The sequence below is a fragment of the Peromyscus californicus genome, unplaced genomic scaffold (assembly GCF_007827085.1).
Source record: "Peromyscus californicus insignis strain IS unplaced genomic scaffold, ASM782708v3 Scaffold_13__1_contigs__length_99412109, whole genome shotgun sequence".
Lineage (NCBI taxonomy): Eukaryota > Metazoa > Chordata > Mammalia > Rodentia > Cricetidae > Peromyscus > Peromyscus californicus.
This window is the reverse complement of record NW_026294424.1, coordinates 74,764,253-74,779,410: the sequence shown is the minus strand read 5'-3', so window position 1 is coordinate 74,779,410 and position 15,158 is coordinate 74,764,253. Positions and strand designations below refer to the sequence as shown.

General features: G+C 36.2%; 1 protein-coding gene across 36 annotated transcripts in view; it reads right to left on the bottom strand.

The window, feature by feature from the left end:
- Adgrl3 (adhesion G protein-coupled receptor L3) overlaps window positions 1-15,158 on the bottom strand; it is a 754,357-nt gene that overhangs the window by 333,237 nt on the left and 405,962 nt on the right. For all 36 annotated transcript variants that reach the window (XM_052735282.1, XM_052735248.1, XM_052735252.1 and 33 more), the window contains one exon: window positions 6,185-6,294. In XM_052735282.1, the coding sequence (XP_052591242.1) occupies window positions 6,185-6,294 (110 nt within the window). The remainder of the gene's footprint in view (window positions 1-6,184; window positions 6,295-15,158) is intronic.

Here is a 15,158-nt window from a genome sequence, read left to right as displayed (position 1 = left end):
TGGAAATTAGAATGGGTTTCAATATTTCTTAATCTTTCAGAAATTAAAAACACTGGCTAATTAAGAAAATTAAGAAATTTGAAATCACTCAATAGTATACTAAAAACAATGTATGTATATATTAAAACATGAGTGAATTTGAACATTACCTGCAAAGAATATTTAATTACATAAATGTATTCAGTTATTTGAATATAAGAAGCTAGAACTTTAATGCTAAAAGTATAATGCATTTTTCTTACTGTTAAAGAGACAAAGCTAAAAATTATGTAATTAATTATAAATTAATAATTTTCCAATAATAATCATTATTCCTGTCTCTTCATAAGGACGTTACCCACATCCATATTAGGATGGCTAATGTGAAGAGTGGGAAAGTCTTAAGATCTACAGATTGCTTTAATCAAATACTCTTATGTAGGAGTTCTCCAAATTACGTACTTCCTTCTTTAATTTCTTAAAAAAAAAACACTGGAAGAGACTACAAGAATATGCAATATATACTTTATATTTCTGAAAGGAAGAAACAAAGAGCTGAGGAGAAAAACAAGATTGTGAGGGGAGACAAGCACCTCTGATGGGTAATGTGCATGAAATTGTATGCCTTGGAAGAAACTCGATTTGTCAGCAGGATACAAAGAAGAGATTCTCTCCTCGGAACACTCAGAGTAGGAGGTTCATTGTTTTATTGTTTTCTCCCTTACATGAGTGGTCCCTGTAACTTGGCTAAATGGAGGCAGCTCCACTTGAAGATGCCACAATTACATCTTCGATTCAGGTCAGAAGGGGTGGGAGCTGGAGAGGAAGGGACACAGGAGATCAAAAATGAAGTGTTGGTAAATGGCGAGGTTTAACCCTCTGAGTATTTGGGTCATTTCCCGGGAAGAAAATACCTGCTAAGGAGGAAAATCAGACCTTAAAAGAAAACGCACAGTATAAAAGCCACAATGGAACTAAGGTGTGACAAGAACAGAGAAAGGTATTGATTCACCTGCCCCAAATTTCATTAGAAACAGGGTACCTGTGAACATAGACAAGAAAAGACAGAATGAGTTAAGAGGATTTAGTAAAGGTTAAATATAACTCTAGCGAATGTGGGGGGAAAAATGAGTACAAAGCACCCGAAGAAGCAATCTCAGTAGGTCACTGCGGACACTAAATTTTCTCTCCCCCCACCACCACAGCATCTTCAAAAGCAAGTGATATTCAATTAATTAGTTTAAGATTTTATGTAAGATTATTGTATCTATTCATTGACTCCTAGAATTCTGTTAAAAATATTCTATGCTGTTCTGTGAATGGATTTCTATAGCAGAGCACTGATCATGGTCAGGGAACTGGCTGGGGTGGTCATCAATTTTGTAAGCATTCCTAGGTTAGTTTATTTCCCTTAAGTAATACGATAGACAAAGCTGAATTTTAATCAACATTGTGTGCTATAAAGAGTTGATTCAACTGTTGCTCTTTCAGAAGATCGGATGTCAGTTTCCATATCATTTGGTTCACACCGGCCTGTCATCTCAGCCTCGAAGAATCTGACATCTTCTTATGACCTCCACAAGAACACCCACACATGTGACATACACACACGTAGACATGAATAAAAATAAATCTTTTGAGAAAAAAAAATCAATATTGCAGGACCAGCGAGAGGGCTGAGTGAGTCTGGCTGCCGGCTGCCATGCCTGATGACCTGAGTTTAATCCTGGGAACCACATGGTGAATGACAAAAATAGACTCCCACAAATATTCCTTTGATCTCCACACATGCACTATTGTGTGCATGTGAGTATATACACACACACACACACACACACACACACACACACACACACACACACACAAATAAATGAATAAATGTTAAAAAAAATCAATAATTGCTTGTGAATTGCAATAGAGTTTCCTGGTTAGTTTCTGCCTATTTGACACAAGATAGAGGAACCTCAATTGATCAAATGCTTCTGTCAGATTTTGTGTAGGCAAGTTTGTGGGACACTTTCTTGATTAATGATTGATGTGGGAGGGTCCAGGACTACTATGGACACGTAACTCCTAAGCAGTTGGTCCTAGATGAGGACCAACTATTCTCTATAGCTGAGCCAGACATAGAGAAAAAGCCAGTTAGTGATGTTTTTCCATGACTTCTTTAGTTCCTACCTCCAGATTCCTGCCTTGAATTCCTGCCCTGACTTCCCTTCATTATGGACTGTAAGCTGCAAAATGATATAAATCCTGTCATCTCTAAGTTGCTTTTAGTCATAGTGTTCATCATAGCATTTGAAAACTAACACACCATTAATGTGTCCAATTTTCACGAAGAAAATTTTTGTAGCTACAAAGTTTACCATGTTTATCACTTAATGATGATACATCCTGAAAAATTCATCATTAGGTGATGTACAATTATGTAAACATCACTGAGTAAACTTACAGAAACCTTGATAGTAGAACTAATGATGCCCCTATATTCTATAGACTATGTATCTTAGACTACACACATGTAACATGTACTAAGTAACATTTGCAGTTGTAGTAAAATGGTATTTGTGTATCTTAATATATATACCACACAAAGGTACAGAAAATGCACTGGGCAAGTGGGACTATGCAGCTCCATTGTGGCATTACGGGACCACAGTCATATCTGTAACTTTATCATTCGTGGAGTTTCATGAAGCAGCACTGATGTAGATTCCACATCATATAGCTTGTGGTCTTCGTGTGTGTGTGTGTGTGTGTGTGTGTGTGTGTGTGTGTGTGTGTGTGTGTGTGTGTGTTGCAATGGCACTCATGGACATGAGTGTATGTGTATGTGAGGTATAAGTAGCCATGTGTATAAACGTGTGTGTATATATCAGAGGATAACCCTGATTCTTGTTTCTCAGGTGCCATCTTTTTTTGACAGGTTGCTTCCTTAGCCCAGAAGTTGCTTCAAAGTTTAGGATCCTAGACATCTTCCTGACCAGCACTGGGTTGCAAGATTGAACTCAGGTCTTCAGGTTTAGAAATCAAGAATTCCACAGACTGGGCTATCCTCACAGCCTCCATCTTATGGGCTTCAACTTAGAATGGAACTGGAAATTTGTTTAACCAACAGGCTATCGCATTACATGAATTGTTGGTTTAACTATTGAATGAAAAATTTCAACAAAGTTGAATCTCAAGTACCATAAAGCTCAAGTACCCCTAACGAAAAACCTCAGCAAATTTCAAAGTTTTCTCTAATGCAAACAACTGAAAAACAGCTTCCTAATTCACTATAGATAAGAAGCTCATTAAAAGTTACAGGTAGCATTTTTAATGACACAGACTATTTATACCCTACAGTTTTATGAAGTGTTTGGAAAAAACGAGCTTGCAGTAGTTTCATGACTCTAAGGAATGCAAACTCTTTAATACATAGCTAAGTGGTTGAGAAGACAGGATTGGATCTGGGAAACACCTGGTTGCACTACCTGGCATTACCAAGTAGGAAGAAATGAAAATCAAATAAGTTATGCAAATAATCAACAAAAAAAATCTATGGGGCTAAATATCACAGCTCCACAGAATGGGTACTGGAGGCAGATCATGCCTTAGTTCTGAAATTCTCTAGTTTCATTATACACATATCTAACATGCTGAGCATAAGGTTCCTTTGCAGTAACTTCCTAGGGGAGTTCTTGTGATAGTCAATATGCTAATGTATGTAAACCTTTAACCCATGGAAATAATAGCATGTGGTGGCATCAATAAATCTTACTAAGTGACTCTTTCCAGCACTGGGACAAACATGCATCTCATGGTTAAGGAAAAGACTTGGGAGTTGATTGAGATTAGGACTTACTAATATATCATGGGAGGTCTATGGGGGAAATCTAGAACATGTTAATGCTTATATGGACGGAGAAATCAGCTACTTTAAAAGTAATCAGATTGTGTTATAAATCTATGATGCCTTATCTCACTGTCTTGTTAAAGAAATGCAACTTGCCCACAAGCTTTGATACATGGGCTGGTTCATGGTTTAGAATTCTTTTCTTGAGTGGGGGTTTCATGTATCTTAGGCTGGCCCTGAACTTGCTATATACTAAAGGGTCACCTTGAACTTCAGATTTCCCTGTTTCCATCTTTAGTGTTTCTATTATATATATACGGACCACAGTGTATATTTTATGATGTTCTAGGGATTGAACTCATGGCTTTGTGCATTCCCGACAAGCACTCTATCAGTTGTGCATTCCCGACAAGCACTCTATCAGTTGAACAGTATCCCAGACCCAGTTTCTGCCTTGAGTGATTTTCCTTCTAAAATTATATTAAGTGTATTAAATGCATTTCAAATCTGCATAACTCTTTAAAACAAATATACTGAAGATAATTCAAACATGATTCAGATATACACAACAAACTCATTTAGTATCAAGTAACTATTAGGTATGCCTAATTTTGGAATTCTTCATTAGGAAAACAACCAGATGAATAACATACTAAAAATATTTTTATGACAGAGAGAAAATTTTATGATTATTAGAAACTCCAAATATAGATACTAAAAATCATGTTTTCCATTGTTGAAAATTTATGAGAGAAGACATGTGTGGTAAAGCACATCCTTTTATGCAAAAGAGTGTGAGCAACTTCTTATTTATGTTGAAGTGATGTCTGCAAAGAACATTTCAGAATGAATCTGGCAGAGTCTGTTAAGAGTTGTGATCCTCATAGAAAGCTGATGAAATACAGGAGATTAAAGAGATAACTGTGAACTGTTTCATTTTTAAAAAAAAAATTATGAAAAAAACCACAATCTGACAATTTATCTCTGCTTTCATATTTCAAATTATGAAAATCAGAATATTAATGTAGGTATTCTACAACTATTTTAGAAACAAAATCTTGCCTATTGTATATTTTTTTCATAAAATGCCTTTCTGGAATGCATTCTCCATACTTCACAAAGACATCATTATGCAAGCAACGTAGAACTGTCTCAGTTCAAAGATGGTTTATGCCTTTCATTTCCTAAAATATCACTGGTCAACAAAAAATGGTCAGTGGGAGCTTTATACTTTTCACAGAGGCCCCTGTCGAGATAATAATATATGAAACACCCTTGAGAGTTCAATTAAATCTATACACTTAAATGCGTTTTTCAGAACAAAGAATGTAAGTACATGAAATTCACTGAATTCTCACTACTCAGTCATGCTATAATGACTCAAAATGAAATTTTATCTTGCTTCATTATTATTTTTAAATTATAATTCATTTCTTCTTGGCCAAAATTTTCTCTATTTTTGAAGCGTGCGCACTTCCAGCTCATGAGTCATGTGCTGTTTCTTGAAATAAGCATGGATGAGCAAGCTCAGAGCTGTCTCTTGGCACGGGAAGTCTGCTGATCCCCAGATATTTTTCTCCTTCTGAGACATCAAAGGAAGTTGGAACCTGGGATTTGTTTATGATCCCAGGTGTTCTCTGTCTCTGGGATGAGCTGAATATCTAATATGAGACTACAGGATTTCCTGTGTGATTTTTCACTACAAAATCCCATGAATAATTAACCAGTAAGAGAAAAAAAAATCTGTTTTGTTGGTGAATCTTCCTTTGGGATAAGAAGTCAGAAAATGCTCCATTTTAGATTATTTCATTCTTCATTAATCCTGAAGAAAAAAAACACACATTGCTGCTGTATATCATGGCTTCTCGGGAGTGTATAAAACATACTCTGATGTGTTCCTTAATCCATGGCCGGCTATTACTCTCCAGTCTGAACCTCATGAATGGATATGCATTTGATTTTCAAAAGGTTGGCAGTACATAAAACGTAGATATAATTTAATCACACTGAAAAAAATGTTTTGATGCTATTATGCAAATAAGTGTATAAAATTTAATATCAATTTCTACTTGCTCGGTTTTGGAGAGATTCAGAGGGGATATACGTCCCCCTCTTTGCTTTTCTATGCATTGCATGTTCTTGCATTAAAAACATTGTTAATACAGGCATTCATGTACACAAATACATCATCAAAATTGGATGCTGTAGTGACATGTGATGTGGGAGCAGTCTAAGACCTGGAAATCTCAAAGCTGTTGCCTTCTTTATATTTATGCAGTTATTTTATGCCCTCCCAGAGAACTTGTCAGTACATGCAAATTAAAGAGTAATATCTTTTTTTTAAAAAAAGTATAGGAATATACATACTATAAGGGACACATTCATACTGCACTTCAAGGTATTTATAAGTTCCTGGACATGGGTCTGGAAAAACATCAGGACCTGCCACCACAGCACACTGGGTTCTGTTATTGCATCTGAAATCAAAAGAAATAAAGAAATAGTAAATTTATGCAAGCTTAAATCATCATGAACACCAACACTGACATTATTTTACTTCCAGTTATGTATAATTATTATATAAGATTTTGCTGACTTAGGACTATAGATTTATTAAAGGAGTATCTTCAGTGTTCTTTAAAAATTAAAACACAAACATCTATTTGTGTATTTTGCACATAGTCATTTATATTTGTTTGAATAGGGCATAATTTTAGGTAGCAGTTAAATATTGCTAAAGCAATGCAATGTCATCCATAGGACATTGGAAATGTGAATACTTAGTAGGATTAATTAAGAGGAAAGACCAACTATCATTTCTAAAACTATATTTGACAGAATATAACAAAATATTACTCTTACAGAGTTTTCAGTTTTTAAGAATTCAGAAAAAATAGTATTTAAGCATCAAGGAGATGGTTTAGCTGGTTATAGAATTGATTTTGATCTTTAACATTCATCAGGTAGAGGGAGAAAATCCATTCCTGCAACACCTTGGCATGTGTAGCCAGAACACCTGTAAGCACATGCACACAAATAAATGTAAAATGTCTTAAACTGATCACTGAAATATAGAAATACATTTATTTTGCATATGTGATATTAGCCACATAAGTAACACCATTTTAAAGGATGGATTCTCCATGTTTCTCTTATTCCATCTAATAATGACACCAACCTTATAGATTACATGTCATTTAAGTCAGTATTATGTAATTCAGAAGAGTAGCTTTACATTTCTGTAGGGAATGAAAGCATACTACTATTATAACAGAAATACAAACTTGGGTGCTTAAATTGGATTAAATCGATTTGGGATGATTTATCCTTGAGGGGAAAAAAATACATATAATTAAATTCAATCACCTCTGAAAAAGAATCTAGCTGACAGTGGCCTCATTACCACACATTTTACTCAGAAACAACTTCCTAGGTTCAGTAATTTATCCATTAGTAAACTATGGTTAATGGGTTCACAGACCCATAATATGGACATGTATGGGATGGCGACACCGACTACTCTATTTTGTTCTGCTTACTGATTTCAGATATGGAAGACACCGTTAGCCCCACTTCAGGACAGCTTTTCCTATCACTTTCTTAAAAGTTTCCCTCCCTGATGCAGTCCATGCCTCAGAAGACTTCTGGGACCTTGACACTTATATGAAAATGCAAGTGCAGGATTCAGTTTGATTTAGAGTAAAACACGTATCTACTTGAAGCTAACATTTCTCAGGTTTAATGAGGGTTTTATTTAGTTCCAAATTAAGATGGAGTCATTATTGAATGGCTAAAGCTGAAACTTTATTTTATGTTATGAATCAAAGATTAATACAAGTGAAAAAGACCGTACTAATCCTAGCACTTAACCCAAAGAATTTACAAAAACTGATTGTCTCCCCTGGAGATCTGACATTTGCTCTCTTGATCAGGCTACCCTATTTCAATACTAAGGTAAATGTGATGGTTCTTTAAGACACAGGACAAGTGCACAGTGTACTGTAGTATCCTCATGAAAAACAACACTGCTACCCTCTCACAATGAAAATCCAATCACAGAATATAGCACATTAAATTACATGATAATTGTAGCTAAAACAATACAATGTTCACATATTACACAAATTACATGCAGCTTGTTTATACTGAAGGAAATTTAAACAGCCTTCATTTGTAATTTTAGTTACCTTTGTATTTTACTTCATGTGCCTCTAAGATGAGCTTGTAGCTAATGAAACAGTACATATGAAGAAGTTCAAAATCTAAAACTGTCCTATGATGATGTATGCACCATGTCTTATGTAAAACAGCATTACCTTATAATATCTACTCTTAGAATTATTTACCACTTCAGGACAAAGTGCTCAGAATATCAAAGGAAGAAAGGAATGTCCAATTTTTGTAGAATGTTCTCTTTATCTAAAATACATTATAATCTTTGTATAAGATACACCATAATCATAGTACTGAGTGTTTAAATTTTAGAAGACATGCTAGATTTGGAAAACAAAACTTAAAGGAATCTTTCCTCTTAGTTTTCTCATAGTACTTCAGTTACTGCGAATCAAAGGGAAAATAGTTTCAATATTAACTCAAAAGTTTTTGAACAATTCATATTTACAGTAATTTCAAAATCATGAGTGCAGTCATTTAATATACTATTTACAAAGTGGGAAATAAAATAATCCAGTGTTCTTATGTGCCAAACTTGGATGTTTCATTGTTTATTTTAATATAAATACTTGTTTCATTTGTTTTTAATATAAATATAAAAATTATTTCCAGTATCCTTTAAAGCTTATACTACAGCTATTTTAAAATTCACAATAAAGAACAAAAAAAATTGAAATAATATGTTCAAATCCACTTAACCCAAAAATAAAAACAAAACACTATAATCTTCAAATATTTGAAGGATTATTTACATTGATATTATTTGCAGTATTGTTTTCATTAGATATTTTATGTGAAAACCACCTCTACTCTAATATGATTGCCATCAGAAGCTGACACCGATAAATGTCAGGGAGAATGCTGAAAGATAAAAAGAAATTAAAAATCCACCCAAACAAAACCAACCAACTAAACAAACAACAAACCAAACACAAACCCCAAACTCCTGAGATTGGAGTTTCAGCAAACTATAATGGAGTTGTTATTTTATTATATCACAGGGTTGGTGAGCCTATTACAAAACATATTAGGTATAGTTTTGGTTGTTGTTTTTGCTGGTATTATCATCATTACCCTGAGTCAATAGTTCCAAGAGAGGATTCTCCTCAGGTAAATGGGCACATTTGAAATAAACAAACAATGCAAGCAGTGTGACACAAAGCATCATAGCAGTTCTCTGGCTTGAGGCTAGAAACAACAGATGAAAACACTGCCACAAAAAGTCATGGAGCTTCACCCATAGAACCTCAATAACATGGCTTTCTGAACGACCTGAACAAGGACTATGAAACACTAACATGAATGAGCAAAACTACAGGGGTCTCACTTCTCTAGAGAGAACACCAGGCAACTCAGAAAAGCAGAGTTCAGGAGAAATACCTTCCTGAAGGTTGAACAAACTAGTTGGATATCCAATACCAAGGGGTCAGCCCTAAATTCATACACATTCAAGCTGTGGGAGACCTGCCCCCACTTTTCCCCCCAGGGTACTGTTGAGCAGGGAGAAGTGAGAAATAGTTAGACAGAAATACAGAGGGAGAGAGACAGAAAGAAACACAGGAGGGCCTGAGACAAAACCCACCAGACCCTTCTGTCTCTTTTAAAGGGCTATTTATAGAAATGACCAGGGTGGAGCAAAAGACCTCCCCCTAGCACAGCCAAGTGCAGACCCTTCCAAACACCTGGTAACCACATACATGGTCAATCCATCCCCTTATTCAGCCCTGCTGTGTAAAGCAAGCTCAGATCTCACTAGGAAACCTCTGTGGACTCCCACCCCAAGCAAAACTAAACAGACTCAGCAGGCATCATTTATATACACATTGTTGTGTGTATGTATGTGACAATAACAATTACATTAAAAAAAGGTCATGAATTTGAGAGGGAGCAGATGAGTTACATGGGAGACTCTGGAGGGAAGAAAGAGATGGGGGAATGATATCATTACATATTAATTAAAAATAATCAAGAACAACTATAAATGTAGATGTAAACATATAAAAACAAAGCCATGTAAAGATGAACACCAAAAAACAAACAAAAAGCCAAAGAAAACTTCCAACTACACAACAAGTCCTTGCTCACATGCAAACTATTTTCCTTTACATATTCTAGGATAAATCCAAGATTATTAGTAAAGATATCCTGAATTGCATTACTTTTAATTGATCTAATTTTACAAGTTTATCAACGAATGAAGCTATATACATTTAGCATATACACTGTTAGGTTTTAATGTATGTACAATTCACAAACAGATTCCCCCATATATCAAGCTTATTAATGTATGATCATGTAACAGAGTTACTTATTTCTTTGTTTGAAGAAATAGTGGTCTACTCTCACAACAAACTGCACAACAGGATAGCTAAGGCAGCCATTCTGCAACTGGATCACCAGCATGCCAGCACCCTGTATTTCTCAAACTTTACATCCTTGAACAGGATCTGTCTCTTTCCACCACACCTCAGACATCAGCAACCTTCATTCTAAGCTCTGTTTCTTTAAGACTCACAGGCTTATGGCCCTGGAATTGGGCTTTAAAATGAACGAATCCACACACATAGCTTAGAAAAGAATTTTAGTCCTGTAACATTGTAAAAGTGTAACAGCGACTTCTAAGTTATAATCTTTCCACCGTTGAAATCTATAACAGTGGCTGGCTAGAATTATGAATGTTTTCAATTGAAAATAAATGGAGTTGAATTTGCAGTACTTTATTACCATCTACATATGGCCTCATTTGGAAGCTGAATCTCCATCACTTGTATGTAGAATGAGCCAAATAAATGAAAGTGTCTGCTTAAATTCATTATCTCCAAGTGCGAGAATAGTGAGATCACTATTCTCTAAATGTGAAAGGACAATCATTCACAGAAGCACCTTTATTATACAGAATGCTAATATATATATTCTCTATTATCCTCCTGTATTATATAGTATACTAATGTATTTCATATATCCATTCTATATTATATAGTATGTTGATATATATTTCATACAATGCATTTCTACTATATGGCATGCTAACAATATATTCAGGAAATATGTAGTAAAAGGTAAGTTAATATGTATTTTATATGCCTATATTTTTAAGTGAGTGGCATGTACACTTTCCCAAGTGTTAATTGAGAAAGACATTAACAACTAATATATTTTTGCTTTGGTCTTGTCAGAGGCAATCTTCATGGTATTTCATGAAATTGATAAAAAAATTTTTAAAAATTCCTTTATTCTCTGAGCTACAAAATATTCACTGTAACATACCTGGCCCCAGTTGAAGGATGTCAGAGAGTCATTTAGTTTGAAAAAAAAATAGGTTTTTCTAAACTAAACTTCATAAATGAGAAACCAAACACATACAGAATTGTAACTTGAAAATAAAAAAAAAGAAATTTAATTTGTATTGTACATTAGGAGAATTATTAAAACCTGTAAAAGAAATTTCATGGTGCGTGAGAGAAATTTTCTTAATCTTTTACACACGGGTGTTTAATAAAAAGCTAAAAACAGATTAAGCAATAAATGACTAATTGCAGGTGTGTGTGTGTACATGTGTGCATGCGCGTGAGCACGCGTACATCTACTACATGTATATACACGTGGATCTGTTAAAGATAATTGAAGGGGAAAGGAGAGATAGCTCTGCAGTTAAGAGCACTTGCTGCTCTCCATGTGACCTGGGTTGTTTGACTCACAATTGCTTGGAACTCTAGGTCCAAGATCTGATGCTTCTAGAGTCCTTAGGCACCTGCATTTATATGCACATATCCTCCCCAAATATACATACTTGTGATGATAAAAAAAAAACACTGAAACATAATTCAAAAGTAAGTGTAAAGTGAGTGTAGAGCTTCTTTATTTTGTTTACATCAATACACAAGTGCCCTTTTCAGCCTTGATCGGAGAAGCTTCCTTTTGCAGTGAACAGCTGTCAAAGTAGAAACTCCTGGATGCTCGAACAGTGCTGAGAATAAAAGACGACTGAACACGTAGTCTACAGAAGACATGTGTATCACCCCTTAAGTCTCGGGAAACATAGTGAAGACAGGGCAGAAAAAAGAATAAGGACAGAATGACAGAATGACTGGGAAACTCTATCTTCATGTCATGACACAGGTAATCATGAACTCATACCTCTTGTACTTGTCTGCACTGGGTTTGCACAGACTGAGTCTGCTAAACGTCAGTCATGAATGAGAGAGAGGCTCATAGGACCCTATTTCTCCCTGCCGAACCATCAGCCATTGGTTTAATCACCTTCAATTGTATAACCACTGAAGAGCTTACTGGGCTCCAGTGGGTAGTTTTACAACCTTGCTCTTACGGTCCTACATGGTGTACTGCATACCTCAGGTTACCCAAGACGATAATATACAATATCAAATGAAATAAAACTTTCGTGTATGCCTCATTTTAATAAGAAGGAAATTTTATTCATAAGCCACTCAGCAGAACTTCCTGAAAACAGTGACCCAAAGAGGTGATGACTAGGTCCTGCTGTGGGATGTTCTGTATGGCAAATGTGTTGCTAATTAGTCAATAAATAAAACACTGATTGGCCATTGGCTAGGCAGGAAGTGTAGGCGGGATAAGGAGGAGAATAAAGCTGGGAAGTGGAAGGCTGAGTCAGAGAGACACTGCCAGCCGCCAAGATGAGAAACAGCATGTGAAGATGCCGGTAAGCCACGAGCCATGTGGCAAGGTATAGATTAATGGAAATTGATTAATTTAAGCTGTAAGAACAGTTAGCAAGAAGCCTGCCACGGCCATACAGTTTGTAACCAATATAAGTCTCTGTGTTTACTTGGTTGGGTCTGAGGGGCTGTGGGCCTGGCAGGTGATAGAGATTTGCCCTGACTGTGGGCCAGGCAGGAAAACTCTAGCAACAAGGTCCTGTCAACATATCCATTGCTAAAATAACCTGTGAATGACATCTGCAGATGGACTGTGTACCATACTGGAGCCACAAAGGTAACTGTTCTTTTAAGACCTCATAGCTTACCAGGGACTGACTATATGAGGGTCTGGTAGGCAGGGAGCAATTGAGGTGAGTACAGAAAGGGTTTGCAGCAGACAAACAACAGCTAAATTATGCTCTCAAGTTCCTTCCTCCACCTGCTGCCATTATTTCATGTTCAGAAGAAACCATGTTTAAAAATTTTAAAGCTGTTTTTTTTTCCTGAATTGACTACTTCATATTTTGATACAAATTTATCCTTTAAAATATTTACTAGAACTGATACAATGCCACTCCTGTAAGTGCCATTTTTCTGTAAGATTCTCCCATATCTTTTAAAATACATTTTCTTGGCATCTAAATATAGACATATATTTATTTCAAGTACTAATTGCATTTCTATATAAAATGTACAGGTGCTAGTCACCTATGGTATCTGGTGCGATGTAAAAACCATATGTCCAGAAAACCACTGCATATGACTTATAAGTGTCTTCTCTCTTCAATTGGAAATGTTTCACATTCGCTTTTTTCCCCCAATATTGTGGTCTATGCTTGACATTTGAGAGAAGCCTAAGAAATTGGGACTAGAATACTGAATTCAAGACAATGTGTGAATGACATTTAGGAATACATCAAAGACAAAATGGAGAATTTTGCACTAGAATTTCTTTTCTTTTTAGTTTTTTTTTCTAGAATTTCATACGTAAACACTGTCTTTACACTACTTCTACTCCCTCTTCTCTAATTTTCCTTGGGCCTTCCCACTCCCTCTCAAATTCATGACCTCTTATTTGTTGTCATACACACATACATACACAAATATATACTTGTAAATATATACATACATACATGTACATACACATGTATAGATCCTGCTGAGTCCATTTAATAGTGCTTGCATGTATATTTTTATGCATCGTGGGACGGGGTAAGCTACCAGGAGCGTGTCCCTGGGGAAGACTGACTCCCCCTTTCTCTGCAGTCATTAAGTGCGTGTAAGTCTTCACCTACGGCAGGACCTTGTGAGAGTTGTCCTATGCTCATTGGCAGGTCTACTGGCAGTGTTCTTGTTCAGGTCTTGTAGAGACAACCATATTTTTGAGACTTCACAGTTTCAGTTCTATCATATAGGGAGGGTACTGTGTCACAACAGACATCCTGGTCCTCCTGCTGTTAAATATCTCCCCCTCTCTTCCATGGTGTTCCAAGATCCTTAGGTGTAGGGGTTGTGTTGTATATGGATCAAGTTACTTTGGGGCTTCACTTAGTCAGTTGTTCTCAGCATTTTGACCAGTTGCAGACTGCTGAAATATTTTCTTCCAATTACAAAAGGAAATGTCTTTTAAGAAGAGGGAGAGCTACACTTATTTCTGTGTATTAGGATAAGTATTTAGAGTGCAGTTAGAAATTATGCTAGTTTAGCAAAGTGGAAATAACAGGTTCTCTGCTGGCCTCTAGGATTTCATGAGCTACAGTTAGTTTACAGTTTACAGTTTTACTACAGGTTTACAGTGCCAGTGATGCATTTTTTTTTTCATGTTGAGCAGGTTGAAAGTCCAATTAGACAACTGCTGGTAGCTCCCAAGATATAAGTGTCTCTACAGTACCTTTGGGAATACCGTGCCATGCCAGTCCGTGTTGTGGTTTGTAGGCTTTAAAGCAAGGGAGGACTACTGATTGCTTTTCTCCCCTGGCAGCTTGCATAACTCCTCCCCATACTCTGTGAGCTAGTACTCAGGGAGGAAGCTTCCAAGTCAGTTGAGTCCTCAAAATCCTGTATCTAAAGTGTGTGATGTGTTCAGCAATAGGGTCTTACCTTTCAGTTCTGGGAGACAACTAAGAGCAATGGAAAATCCTATAAAATTATTTCATTTCATTTCATTTTTTTTGAATAGTTTCTACTTTATTTTTAAAGTCTCTCTCTCTCTCTCTCTCTCTCTCTCTCTCTCTCTCTCTCTCTCTCTCTCTCTCTCTCTCTTTCTCTCTCTCTCTCTCTGTGTGTGTGTGTGTGTGTGCTCCTGTGGCAGAAGTTCAGGTCCAATTGTGCTTGGCATGTATGTGGAGGTCAATGAAAACCTCAGGTGCTAGTCTTCAGGCACCTTATATATATCCTTGAGACAGGGTTTCTCACTGACCTGGAACTATACCACATGGAAGAGCCTACCTACCCCATGAACTTCCAGGCCTGTCTCAACAGCACTGTGA